At 39.5% G+C, this 13511-nt stretch overlaps 1 protein-coding gene across 4 annotated transcripts in view; it reads left to right on the top strand.

The window, feature by feature from the left end:
• Nucleotides 1-13511, top strand: part of PLS3 (plastin 3) — an 88918-nt gene that overhangs the window by 62604 nt on the left and 12803 nt on the right. For all 4 annotated transcript variants that reach the window (XM_033202042.1, XM_033202043.1, XM_033202044.1 and 1 more), the window contains 4 exons: nucleotides 6390-6519; nucleotides 7027-7159; nucleotides 11186-11267; nucleotides 12063-12228. In XM_033202042.1, coding sequence (XP_033057933.1) covers nucleotides 6390-6519; nucleotides 7027-7159; nucleotides 11186-11267; nucleotides 12063-12228 — 511 coding nt within the window. The remainder of the gene's footprint in view (nucleotides 1-6389; nucleotides 6520-7026; nucleotides 7160-11185; nucleotides 11268-12062; nucleotides 12229-13511) is intronic.

The following is a 13511-nucleotide window of genomic DNA, read 5'->3' as shown; positions in this document are numbered from 1 at the left end:
TCATTAAAGGGCAGTTATCAAGGTGATAACTGACATCTTTGAAGTATTGTCTCTCCCATGGTGAACAGTGTGCTCCAAAATTTTAACGATACACCCTGACTCACAGTCTCGGAAGCTTCCTGAGCTGAACTTTCTTATTAAAAAGTTGTTTTCCACTCTTGTGGTAGGAGTGTTTAACTGAACCATTTTCTCTAGGATGATAATTTTGATAATTAAAAGTTTGAAGCATATCTTTTTAGTCCATTGGAAGAGGCATTTAAAATTTTTGTTTTCTTCTCTAGTTTCATCAAATATTCTTCAAGGTTAGGGGCTGAGTTTTTAATTCTTTCACCCCCCACTCCACTCCCAGAACTTAGTTTGGTGTTCTCTACTCAGTGCCTGGAAAATGTATACTTGGCACATGGTTCTTCAATGCCTACCACTATTGGCTGCTAGCAAGTGAGGACTAGATTTTTTAGACATGCCATTTTCAGTCTGTATTTATTGACAATGTATTTGAGATACATGTTAAAAATAGCTGACTGGGTGTGGTGGCTCACACCTGTAACTCCAGCACTTTGGTAGGCTGAGGCAGGAGGCTCTCTTGAGGCCAGGCATTCAAGATCAACTTGGGCAAGTTAGGGAGACTTTGTCAGCTTGGGCAACTTAGGGAGACCCCATCTGTACAAAAACGTTTTTTAAATTAGCCCAGCATGGTAGCTTGAGCCTATAGTCCTAGCTACTCAGGAGGCTGAGGCAGGAGGATTGCTTTAGCCCAGTAGTTTGAGGCTGCAGTGAGCTATGATAGCACCACTGCCCTCCAGTCTGGGTGATAGAGCAAGACCCTGTCCCTGTCTCTAAATTAATTAATTAATTAATTTAAAAAATAAAAGAATAGCTGTTGCTTCTTCCCTCAATTAAGGATATCCTTAAGATTTTATTGGTGTATTTATTATTAATTTAAGGCTGAGTTTGACTAGATCTTACTAGGAATTCCTTTCAGTATATCACAAACTAGTTATCAGTGCCTAATATTTATCACAAATATCCTAGCACTCCTATCCTCCTTTGTTACAGTTTATTTTTCCCCAAGGCAACTGAAACGATAACATACTCCTATCAGTAATTGTGGCTCACCGTAGCAAGTGAAATTTTAAAATGTTTTTTCCAATTAGAATTAACACCTTTAGAACACTGTAGTAGTTCAAGAAGCAAATTGACCAAGTAATGATGCCTACTCAGCTGACAGCATTTTGTGATTGTTTTTAAAATGCACACTGGTCGGCCGGGCACAGTGGCTCACGCCTGTAACCCCAGCACTTTGGGAGGCCAAGACGGGCGGATCACGAGGTCAGAAGATGGAGACCATGCTGGCCAACATGGTGAAACCCGGTCTCTACTAAAAATACAAAAATTAGCTGGGTGTGGTGGTGCGTGCCTGTAATTACAGCTACTCGGGAGGCTGGGGCAGGAGAATCGCTTGAACCAGGAAGTTGGAGGTTGCAGTGAGCCGAGATCACTGCACTCCAGCCTGGTGACAGAGCGAGACTCCGTCTAAAAAGAAAAAAACAAAAAGAAGCAGACTTGTGTCATAATTATAATGATATAGTTCCTGCCATTTTCTTTTGAAATACTGATTTTCTCCCACCATTTTTTTGTCTCCAGTTATAGCCAAAGCCTTTTGTTTTGAATTCTGTGTTCAATAGTAAGTTGCAGTTTATTTGCAATTTGAGCACTTGCATGTTTTCTGATGTATCACTTGCTACCCTTTTAACTGCATGGTTAATTGTGAATTTAAAGTAGCTCAGAGCAGCAGTTGACTATGATTGGCTGTTTTTGATAAAATTTATTGCTCAGAATTTTTTAATATATTAGAAAGAACAGACCAAAAACAATAGGATTTGCAGTGTGTCATTATTATTAAGGACAAAATTGTGAAAATGTCTTTGAAAATGATCTTGGGAAAATTGTTAATTTGTAGATTTTGAAATGTGGTTTCTACACAGCTACTTGTGGCTTTTAAGGGAGGAGGTGTGATTGCCTTGGTATATTCTTTGAAAGTAAAGAACATGCACAATAATTTTGGCAACACTAGGGCTTTAAGAAAACAACATTCGTGAGGACACTTTAGTTTAGAATATACATTTTAGAATTGGAAGGAATCATTATCTTTACATTCCTACACTTTTCAAATGAAAAGAAACAAGCAAACTTGGATTTCTGAAAAAGAAAGTGATTTTTCCTTTTTGCTCAATATTACACAGAGGACTAGTGGCTTTTTCCACTACCTCCCCGCCATTCAAGAAATTTGAAATATCTGGCCGGGCGCGGTGGCTCAAGCCTGTAATCCCAGCACTTTGGGAGGCCGAGACGGGCGGATCATGAGGTCAGGAGATCGAGACTATCCTGGGTAATACGGTGAAACCCCGTCTCTACTAAAAAAAAATACAAAAAACTAGCCGGGCGACGAGGCGGGCGCCTGTAGTCCCAGCTACTCGGGAGGCTGAGACAGGAGAATGGCGTGAACCCGGGAGGCGGAGCTTGCAGTGAGCTGAGAGCCGGCCACTGCACTCCAGCCTGGGTGGCAGAGCAAGACTCCGTCTCAAAAAAAAAAAAAAAAAAAAAAAAAGAAATTTGAAATATCAAGGACAGTAAAGTAATCTGCCTGAAGTTTCAGATGCTACTACTATGACTGTATTAACCAAATGTCTGTCCACTCTGCTTTGTCATCAATGAAACATTTTACAAATTGTCAAACAAAATATGGGTAGAGCTTAGTTATCCAACACATAGAAATCATGTTATTCCTGTCAGATATTAGCATAAGGAAATAGAAATAAACATGTTCTTGCTTGTTAGGTTTTTGCTTTTTCTTTGAATTGTTGCTCAAGGGATGTTAATTGCAAACCAAACTATAAACAAAAACAGTTTATGTTAATTTCAGAGAAGTGTGTGTGTGTGTGCGCGCGCGTGTGTGCGTGTGTATGGCAAAAAACAGTCCCAAAATTATATGTATGTAAACTTTAAAGGTGAAAATTAAATTTAATACCCTGCTTTTTAAAATTCTTAGCACTTCAAAACCAAAAATACTGGATTTTTATGCTTACAAGATAATAGGACTTTTTCTCTTTGATTGTTAAACTAGTATGGCACTTTCAGCAGAGAAGTAAGCTGCCCAGAACAGTCTTGGACATATAGTAAATGCTCTGTATGTGTTAGTTGTTGGGGTAGTTATTCCTTTTTTTTTTTTTAAGAAGTTATGTTTTTCAAATATTACTAAGTTTAGGCCCACAAGACATTCCAAAATAATGGAAAACTTCAAACCTGCCTCTTTGGAAACATTTTGGAAATAAGCCCCAAACACTGGAAGCCAGTCAATTCTTTTTTTGCAATTCTTTCTGAAATCTTTCTTTCTTAAGTCATATGCCTCTGGATTGTTTTGGTTTGGCCACTTGTCCTGTGTTGAGCTAACTCTGGGGTCAAAAGAAGTTAGCCAGTTGCTGAGCGTCTTTGAGAGAAAGGCGGTGAAACTTAATAAAAGGAATAAAAAACATGTATATTCCATAAAGGACACTGAAAAGTATGTATAGATCAAGAGTGGATATTGCTTCCTGAAAAAAGTACAGCAGGAGTTAGCTCACAGATGATAAAGCCAGTCTTTCCTTGTGGAGAGAAAACAGCACAAAACAGTGAGCTCATTAGTATCACAACGGGCAGCTTTGAAAAGATTCATTGAGAAGACTCCAGCACAGTAGTCAGCCTTGTGCTATCTCTGATTTCAGAGATTTCTTGTTAAGCCAAAGCTTGTACTCAAATAGTTTTATCATCCACTTAAGCGATTTCTTTACGAAGTAGAAAGTAAAATGCAAATTCTTTTGTAGTGAATCAATGTCACAGACATACAAATGTCAGTTCTTTCTTATCATTTTTACTTTTTTTTTTTTTTTTTTGAGATGGAGTTTCACTCTTGTTGCCCAGGCTAGAGTGTAATGGCGTGATCTCGGCTCACTGCAACCTCTGCCTCCTGGGTTCAAGGGATTCTTCTGCATCAGCCTCCAGAGTAGCTGGGATTACAGGCATGCGCCACCACGACCAGCTAATTTTGTGTTTTTAGTAGAGATGGGGTTTCTCCATGTTGGTCAGGCTGGTCTCAAACTCCCGACCTCAAGTCATCCACCCATCTCGGCCTCCCAAAGTGCTGGGATTACAGGAGTGAGCTACTGCACCCAGCCCACATTGTGGTTTTGATTTGCATTTCCTTGGTAATGAAGGATGTTGAGTATCTTTTCATGTGCTTATTGGTCATTTGTATACCTTCTTTGCAGAGCTGTCTATTCAGATCCTTGAAGCAGAAGCACTTGTAATAAGAAAAATAACTTTACATATCTCATTCTGAAGCTGTAACACTTTTGTCATTGCAGGGACTTTGGTATGTTAGGCATGAAGAAATGCACACCTTTCAGATTTTAACTTATTAGACAATGTTTCAGTAAATGAAGTAGAGTACAGAAAGAAGTAGACTAGTGACTACTGTCTTTTCACAGAGCAGGTGCATTGTTATCAAAAGGAGAGCTATGGGATCAAAATGCATCACAGTTAACGTACAGTTGAACTAAAACATCACATTGTAAATAAAAATATTTTAATAATTTGAAAACTGCCTGAAGTGTGTGCATCAGCTCCTCATTGTTGATACTTAGAAGCCAGTATAATGGCCATAGAGCAGGAAGGGTGATTTCATTGGTTGTGTGTAGTATTTAGAGTAGTGCGTATGTGTGTGTCTGCATACATATACAAACATAGACACACACAGACATTTATTCTAAAATTCTACCTCCAAAATTACCGGTATAGCTAGCACAGAATTGCAGCTATGGAAATACTGAGTAAGCTTGATTTTGTAAAATTTAACTGCTTACTAACTATTCTCTCAAACAGAATTGTATTTGTAAGTCCAAAGAAAGTTAGGATTTAAGAAAGGCAACAGGAAAAGATGACTAAGTAATAGGGCCACTACAACACATACAGCAACTTTTCTACCAGTTACTAAAAGTCACTTTCTCTAGATGGATTAATTACAAAAAGGTGCCTTCCTGGAAAGATGAACCACAGCAAGGCACTCCTTTCGGCCTGACACAGTCCTGTGCAAGACACAAGGCTTGGTTAGTATAGCTTGGGCTGGATTTCTGCTTCTGCTCGTGCCTGCTCTGACACATACAACCTGAACTGTTATGTATATTGTAACCCTGTTCTGTGAACTGCAGACATAGGCTGCATCCTCCTGAGATGTGTGTGTGAATGCATATTTGTCATGAATGTTAAAGGTCTTTGAATTGCATTTGTTCAGCAACTTTTCCATTAAGTCTTAAGTTTTCGTTCAATGAATCCACTTAAATGGGGTTCTAAACACCATTTAAAGAAAGCTGTATACAACTTCTACATCTTGCTCCTGTTTTACTGGCTTTGACTAATTTAGCCATGCACATTGGTGGATCAGGAACACATTTGGAATTAGGTAAATTCCAATACCTCAGAAAAATATAGACAGAACTTTAGAATGTCCAATCAGATGGTTACACAGTACTAGGATGTGAAACTTACTTTGTTATAACTTGCTTTTGTACAGTTAGAATGTTCCTTACTGTGAAGAGAAGCTGGACTTCTTAAATGCCCCAATAAGACAATCGCTGAAAAGCTTCTTTTTGGTGTTTATTCTTGATAGTCATCTATTACTACCAGCTTAACACTTTTTTTAACCGTATTATTCTGTAACTTTTGATTTAATGAATTCTTAATGAGCTACCCCATTATACTGTAAAATAGTTTTTCGGTTAGATCATAAAATTTTATCTTTCTTTGCATTAACAATTTTTATTGGGTGGGGGAGGGGGAGGGATAGTATTAGGAGATATACCTAATGTAAATGATGAGTTAATGGGTGCAGTACACCAACATGGCACATGTATACATATGTCACAAACCTGCACGTTGTGCACATGTACCCTAGAACTTAAAGAATAACAAAAAAATTTTTAAAAAAGAATTTTTATTAAAGAAGGGGGATTCTTCAATGTTTTCTCTCCAGGAAAAGAATAAAGCCTTCCTTGTTTGTAGAAAATTAGCGGATTTACCTGTGCCTTTGAACCACATTAGTTTTTGCTTAAAGTGGGTTCAATGCATGTAGCACTTAATGTTTTGACAAGTGTGTGCAATTGACATTCTGGTGCTTCATTTTCAGCAGCAGTATCATAGTACTTGTTTAGCATTTCAAAAACTCTAGCCCAATTTTTTATATCTTTTAACATCAGCTGTGGGAAAAACGTAAGTGATCAAGATATAAAAGAATATAAATATGCTTATTGTATGTAATTTGAAATTAATTGTGAATCAACAAAATTACTTATTAATAGATTTTTCAAGAGGTAAAAAGTAGTGATATTGCCAAGACCTTCCGCAAAGCAATCAACAGGAAAGAAGGTATTTGTGCTCTGGGCGGAACTTCAGAGTTGTCCAGCGAAGGAACACAGCATTCTTACTCAGGTAATCATTTCATATGCAATAGGTTAGCACCATGTGCTAAGTGGGATGGTTGCTGTAATGTCAAGGAAGGGCTATAGGAAAACATTACTTTCTAATTAAGAATAAAGTAGAAGTCCTTTATGACATGTATTTAGGCTTGAGACTAATACTTGTCATAAAGGCATTATAAGTGTTTATTGTATGGCTTTGTTAGCTTGCAAGAGACAGGATACAATCCATGTAATGATAGGCTTTATTACAGTGCATTATACAATAATATAAGTGTAATTTTTAAGGAATTTTGTAACTTTTCTGAGGACCGGTTAACGTGTTCTATTTTTTTTCTTAATTTTGTAATACCTAATAACCACTGTGCTGCATCCAAGTGTCTGGGTTTCCATACAGAATAACCACATGTTTCTGACACATTAACTTTCAGTACTACTGCACAACTATTTTAGGCTTTCGAGTCAAATAGTTAATAACCTAGAGTATGAACTAATGTCTTGTTATTTAACATAATTTTAGAGGAAGAAAAATATGCTTTTGTTAACTGGATAAACAAAGCTTTGGAAAATGATCCTGATTGTAGACATGTTATACCAATGAACCCTAACACCGATGACCTGTTCAAAGCTGTTGGTGATGGAATCGTGCTTTGGTAAGATGTTAGCTTGTTTTATATCCAGATATCCAAAAATAGCCTTCCATATAATTGATATATTTGTTTATGCATGCTTGACAGATTCACCTCAAGAAATAATTAGAATGGAAAATTATCCAGTTTCTGCCTTTTTCATTTAATCTCTAGGTCTGTCCATGAATCTAAAATTCAGCCATAGATCGACAACCTCTTTATAGGGAAGCTTTCAGCCTCCATTTTCTTCTCAACACCAAGCCAGCAGAACATTACAACTTTGTTGAACTTAAGTATGTCAGTGTCTGTTTATTCTGAAGTACCACAGCTTCCAAAAGAAAAAAAGAGGCTACTCTTCAGTTCTCACTCTCCAATGACCTATTTCTAAAAAATGCTTTTGCCACTGCTGCTGCCCCACAGCCAACAGCATCTTGGCAGACATAACACAAGATTGTCAACACTGTCAGTCGATGTTCCAGTTTATAGAGGCAGTGTCACACAGTGGTTAATAGCATGCTCCATAATCAGTCTGCCTGAGTTCTTTCTATTCAGTCCTGCCACTCTTCAGAGTACAACACTTCAGAGTACAACTGCCACTCTTCAGTTGTACCGCTGAAGCGGTACAACTGTCATCATGATACTCAACCCCTTTGCATTTCAGTTTCCGTCTATTATGATCTTCCTGTTATTATACTTATCTCACAGGGCTGTTGTGAACATTAAGGAAATTACTACATACAAAGTGCTTAGGGTAGTACAATTGACATATTTCAGATGACTATATATATATATATGGTGTGTGAGAGAGACGGAGTTTCGCTCTCGTTGCCTAGGCTGGAGTGCAATGGTGCGATTTCGGCTCACTGCAACTTCCGCCTCCAGGTTCAAGCCATTCTCCTGCCTCATCCTCCTGAGTAGCTGGGACTACAGGCATGCACCACATGCCCGGCTATTTTTTTTTTTTTTTTTTTTTTAGTAGAGATGGGGTTTCTCCACGTTGGTCAGGCTGGTCTCGAACTCCAGACCTCAGGTGATCTGCCCGCCTCAACCTCCCAAAGTGCTGGGATTATAGACATGAGCCACTGCGCCCGGCTGACAGTATATATTATAGTATATACAATTCTTCTTTTTGCAATAGGGTCATTTTGTTTGTTTGAACAGCTGATTTTAAAAATGTAAGATAGGCTGGGCATGGTGGCTTATGCCCAGCCCTTTGGGAGGCTGAGGCAGCAAGATTGCTGAAGGCCAGGAGTTAGGTCCAGTCTGGGCAACAAAACAAGACCCCTGTCTCTACAAAAAATTTAAAAATTAACCCAATATGGGGTTGCATGCCCTTAGTCCCAGCTACTTGAGAGGCTGAGGCAGGAGGATCACTTGAGCCCAGGAGTACAAGGTGGCAGTGAGTCAGGATTTGCACCACTGAACTCCAGCCTGGGTGACTCTGTCTGTCTAAGAAATAAAAATACATATATACATTTCCTTTGTGTTCCATTTATAGGCAGTGAAGACATAATTTCCCATGTGTGTGTTTTGTTTTTGTTTCTGAGATGGAGCCTTGCTCTGTCGCCCAGGCTGGGGTGCAGTGGCGTGACCTCAGCTCACTGCAGCATCCACCTCCCAGGTTCAAGCAATTCTTGTGCCTCAGCCTCCCGAGTAGATGAGACTACAGGTGCTCACCACCACACCCAGCTAATTTTTGTATTTTTAGTAGAGACAGGGTTTCACCATGTTGGCCAGACTGGTCTCGAACTCCTGACTTCAAGTGATCCTCCTGCCTCAGCCTACCAAAGTACTGGGATTACAGGCGTGAACCACTGTGCCCGGCCTCCCTTGTGTTTTAATACAGAGAGAAGACTGCGAGTTTCTCTCTCTGGGGAACTCACCCTGCAGAACTCAAAAAATAAATAATATAAAAATAATAAGAGATAATCATATTGAACTATTTAAGATTTAAATTTTGCATGGAAAGAAGCATGGCCTTCTTTATGTAGAATAAAATTTATTAGGGCAGTATTATGAACATCTAATATGTTAGAACCAGGCATAGTGGCTCACACTTGTAATCCCAGGTACTTGGAGGCTGAGGTTGGAGGATCCCTTGAGCCCAGGAGTTCGAGGCTGCAGTGATTCGAGCTATGATTTGGGCCTCTGTACTGCAGCCCAGGCGACAGAGTTAGACCCTGTCTCTAAAAAGTAATAAAATAAAAAATAAAATGTTAAAGTCTAAATCTAGATTTTACCAAATGAGTTTTTTCCTAATGAGTCACAGACTATAGCCTACCCAATCTTTCTCTCGCCACTGTACTACCAGCACCAAGTATAGTGTCTGGCTTATTGTTGAGGCACTTAGTAAACATTTGGTGAATGAAAGAATCTCATGCTCAACTAATTTTACTGTTTTGTGGAAAAGACTCATTTTCAATGCAGGATTTTATGTATTTAAAATATATCCAATAAAGTTCTCCCTCCGCTTTTTTTTTTTTTTTTTTTTTTTTGAGACAGGGTCTTGCTCTGTCACCCAGGCTGGAGTGCAGTGATTCAATCATGGCTCACTGCTGCCACCATGACCTCTTTGGCTCAATCAGTCCTCCCACTTCAGTCTCCAAAGTAGCTAGGACTACAAGCACACACCACTATGCCTGGCTAATTTTATTTTTTTAAATTTTTTGTAGAGATGGGGTTTCACCATGTTGCTCAGGCTAGACTTGAACTCTTGAGCTCAAGCAATCTGCCCTCCTTGGCCTCCCAAAGTGCTAGGGTTACAGGCGTGAGCCACACTGTACCTGGCCCAAGTTTTGTTTTCAATATCCCAAGTTATTTTCATAAAAGAATGAGAAAAAATTAAAAAATAAATAAAAGAGAAAGCATGTTACAATCCTCTGCTCAGAGATACCCAACTGCTATACACATAGTTTGGTCTTTTTGTTTTTTTTTTTTTTTTTTTTTTGAGACGGAGTCTCGCTCTGTCGCCCGGGCTGGAGTGCAGTGGCCGGATCTCAGCTCACTGCAAGCTCCGCCTCCCAGGTTTACGCCATTCTCCTGCCTCAGCCTCCCGAGAAAGCTGGGACTACAGGCACCTGCCACCTCGCCCGGCTAGTTTTTTGTATTTTTTAGTAGAGACGGGGTTTCACCGTATTAGCCAGGATGGTCTCGATCTCCTGACCTTGTGATCTGCCCGTCTCGGCCTCCCAAAGTGCTGGGATTACAGGCTTGAGCCACCGCGCCCGGCCTTTATTATTATTTTTTTTTTTAACAGTATCTTGCTGTATTGCGCAGGATGAAGTGCAGTGGCATCATCTCCGCTCACTTCAACCTCCGCCTCCCAAGTTCAAGTGGTTCTTCTGTGTCAGCCTCCCAACTAGCTGGGACTACAGGTGTGTGCCACCACACTGTGCTAATTTTTGTATTTTTAGTAGAGACAGGGTTTTCCCGTGTTGGCCAGGCTGGTTTCCAACTCCTGACCTCAGGTGATCCACCTGCCTTGGCCTCCCAAAGTGCTGGAATTACAGGCGTGAGCCACCATACCTCGCCAGGGTTTGTTTTTTTTTTTTTTTTAACACAGGGTCTCGCTCTGTTGCCCAGGCTGGAGTGCAATGGTGTGATCGTAGCTCACTGTAACTTTGAACTCCCGGGCTCAAGCTATCCTCTTTCCTCAGCCTCCTGAGTAACTAGTACTACAGGCACATGCCACCATGCCCGGCTAATTTTTTATCTTTTTGTAGAGACAGGGTCTCACTATATTGCCCAAGCTGGTCTGGAACTCCTGGCCTCAAGCAGTCCTCCTGCCTCAGCCTCCCAAAGTGCTGGGGCTGGGATTATAGACATGAGCCACCACATCAGGCCTTGGTCTTTTTTTTTTTTTTTTAATTTTTATTTTCCATATGTGTAGTTTATTAGATCAACATGATAAAACTCATCTAGTTGCATTTTTTAGAGTACATGAAAGATATTTTATAGTAAGCTTTAAAATATTTGTGTTTACAGCCACTTTATAAAAGTAAATCAACTCTTCTTTTTAAAATCAACTTTCTTCTTTTATTTTTGTTTCAGTAAAATGATTAACCTTTCAGTTCCTGATACCATTGATGAAAGAGCAATCAACAAGAAGAAACTTACACCCTTCATCATTCAGGTATGCATTGTTCTCCCCTCCCTTTAACATGAAATTACTGTTTGAGGATCTGTTCTACAGACTTCAGTCTCTGCACTCTGTAGGCTCCCAATCAATCCTTGTAAAAACTGTTGAGTGTGGGATTGTTATCCAAATTATACAGACAGAATTGGGACTCAGAAAGGTTTCTGAGCTTGCCTGAGAGTAATGTTGGAACTGAGGTTCAAATCCCATTCTAATTTCAAAGCCCCATGTTCTTTTCATTTCATAATGTGTTCAAGCACTACAGAGATAAGCAGAAGTATATAAGCTCTTAATTAACTGGTGTGATTAAGGAATGGAGCATTTTTTTTTCTATCAAGTGAATATTAGATTATTAGCAAAATTCCAGGGAAGAGCACCTCTTGGGATGTGGACATTCATAACTTCTAAAGCTCTTTTGGGCATATGCAGTACTGTTTGTCTCTCACCCATTTGGGCATTTTTGGAATGATAACACTTTACTCACATGGATATATTTACTGTGGTACTCAGCCTTTTCCTTTAGTGCCAGCATACTTCAAAAGGTCCCAAATAAAAATACAAAGTTAACTTCTCCTGAGGTTCTGCAAAAGGCAATAGCAATAAGGCTGAAATTTGTCTTAGCTGGGCTTTCTAACACAAAAATCTAGAATTTGTTTTTTGTGACACATATATGGATGAAATTAATACAGGTATTAATTTCCTCATTGAATGTTATTTTCAGTGAAGGGAGAAAGTAGACTGCTAAAAAATGGAAAGGTCAAGAAGCAAGTGTGTAATTTGGCTGTCTTGCAGGAAAACTTGAACTTGGCACTGAACTCTGCTTCTGCCATTGGGTGTCATGTTGTGAACATTGGTGCAGAAGATTTGAGGGCTGGGAAACCTCATCTGGTTTTGGGACTGCTTTGGCAGATCATTAAGATCGGTTTGTTTGCTGACATTGAATTAAGCAGGAATGAAGGTAATGGAACGCAGTCATTCTGGAAGTTGTTTATTGGTTATTTTTTTCTAGTCATGCAGACTTTCATGCTCTCACTTAATAGAGGTGATTAAATGATGATAACTAGAATGAACATAAGGTAATGCTATAGAGTTATTCAGGAAAATAGTCTAATTACATGACTCTCTTCTTTACTAGTAATTCACATTTGTCTGGCACTTTACAGTTCATTTTGCAATAATGACACAAAAGCACAGAGAGATTAAGGAGCTTTCCTGAAGTCCTCAAACTTGATTATTTTTTTCTGTTTTGCCTACACAATTTCTACCCCATTACCACCCTCAGCCCCACCATTTTGCACCATCTTCTTTTTTGGAGACAGGGTCTCACTCTGTCACCCAGGCTGGAGTGCAGTGGAACAGCCTGGCTAACATGGTGAAAACCCGTTTCTACTAAAAATACAAAAAATTAGCCAGGTGTGGTGGCACGCACCTGTAGTCCCAGCTACTCGGGAAGCTGAGGCAGGAGAATTGCTTGAACCCGGGAGGCGGAGGTTGCAGTGAGCTGAGATTGCGCCATTGTACTCCAGCCTGGGCGAAAGAGCGAGACTCTGTCTCAAAAAAAAAAAAAAAAAAAGAAAGAAAGTAAAAGGAAAAACAACAACAAAAAAAAGTAAGGTTGCAACCGGGTGTGTTGGACCACGCCTGTAATCCCAGCACCTTGGGAGGCCGAGACAGGTGGATCACTTGAGGCCAGGAGTTGGAGACCACCCTGGCCAACATGATGGAATCCTGTCTCTATTTAAAATAGAAAAGTTAGCTGGGCATGGTGGCGTGAGCCTGTAGTCCCAGCTAGTCGGGAAGCTGAGGCAGTAGAATCACTTGAACCTGGGAGGCAGAGGTTGCAGTGAGCCAAGATCACGTCACTGTACTCCAGCCTGGTCAGTAGTCCAAGACTCTTTCAAAAGAAAGAAAAGAAAAAGAAAATATAAGGTTGAATTATATTCCTGTTAAAATAGGCTTGAGCCTTCAAGAGTTAATTGATTAATTATACTTAAATACAAATACCACAGTGTTTCTAGGCTACTTTAATCAACAGGTTAAGTAAAAGATTCCCAAATATTAAAAATCTTTCCCAGAATCTTTGACTTTAATCAAAAGGCTAAGTAAAAGATTCCCAAATTTTAAACATTTTTCCCCAAATCCTTGACTTTAGAAGTGTTAAATAAGAACAATTTATACAAACATATGACATAATGTGAAGCTTCCATTAAGCTTGAAGGCCATAACCTCATTTGGTATTTG

The sequence above is a fragment of the Trachypithecus francoisi genome, unplaced genomic scaffold (genome assembly GCF_009764315.1).
Source record: "Trachypithecus francoisi isolate TF-2019V2 unplaced genomic scaffold, Tfra_2.0 Lachesis_group6, whole genome shotgun sequence".
NCBI classification, from domain to species: Eukaryota; Metazoa; Chordata; class Mammalia; order Primates; family Cercopithecidae; genus Trachypithecus; species Trachypithecus francoisi.
Note: the sequence above shows the minus strand (reverse complement) of the source record. Positions and strands in the feature narration are given on the sequence as shown.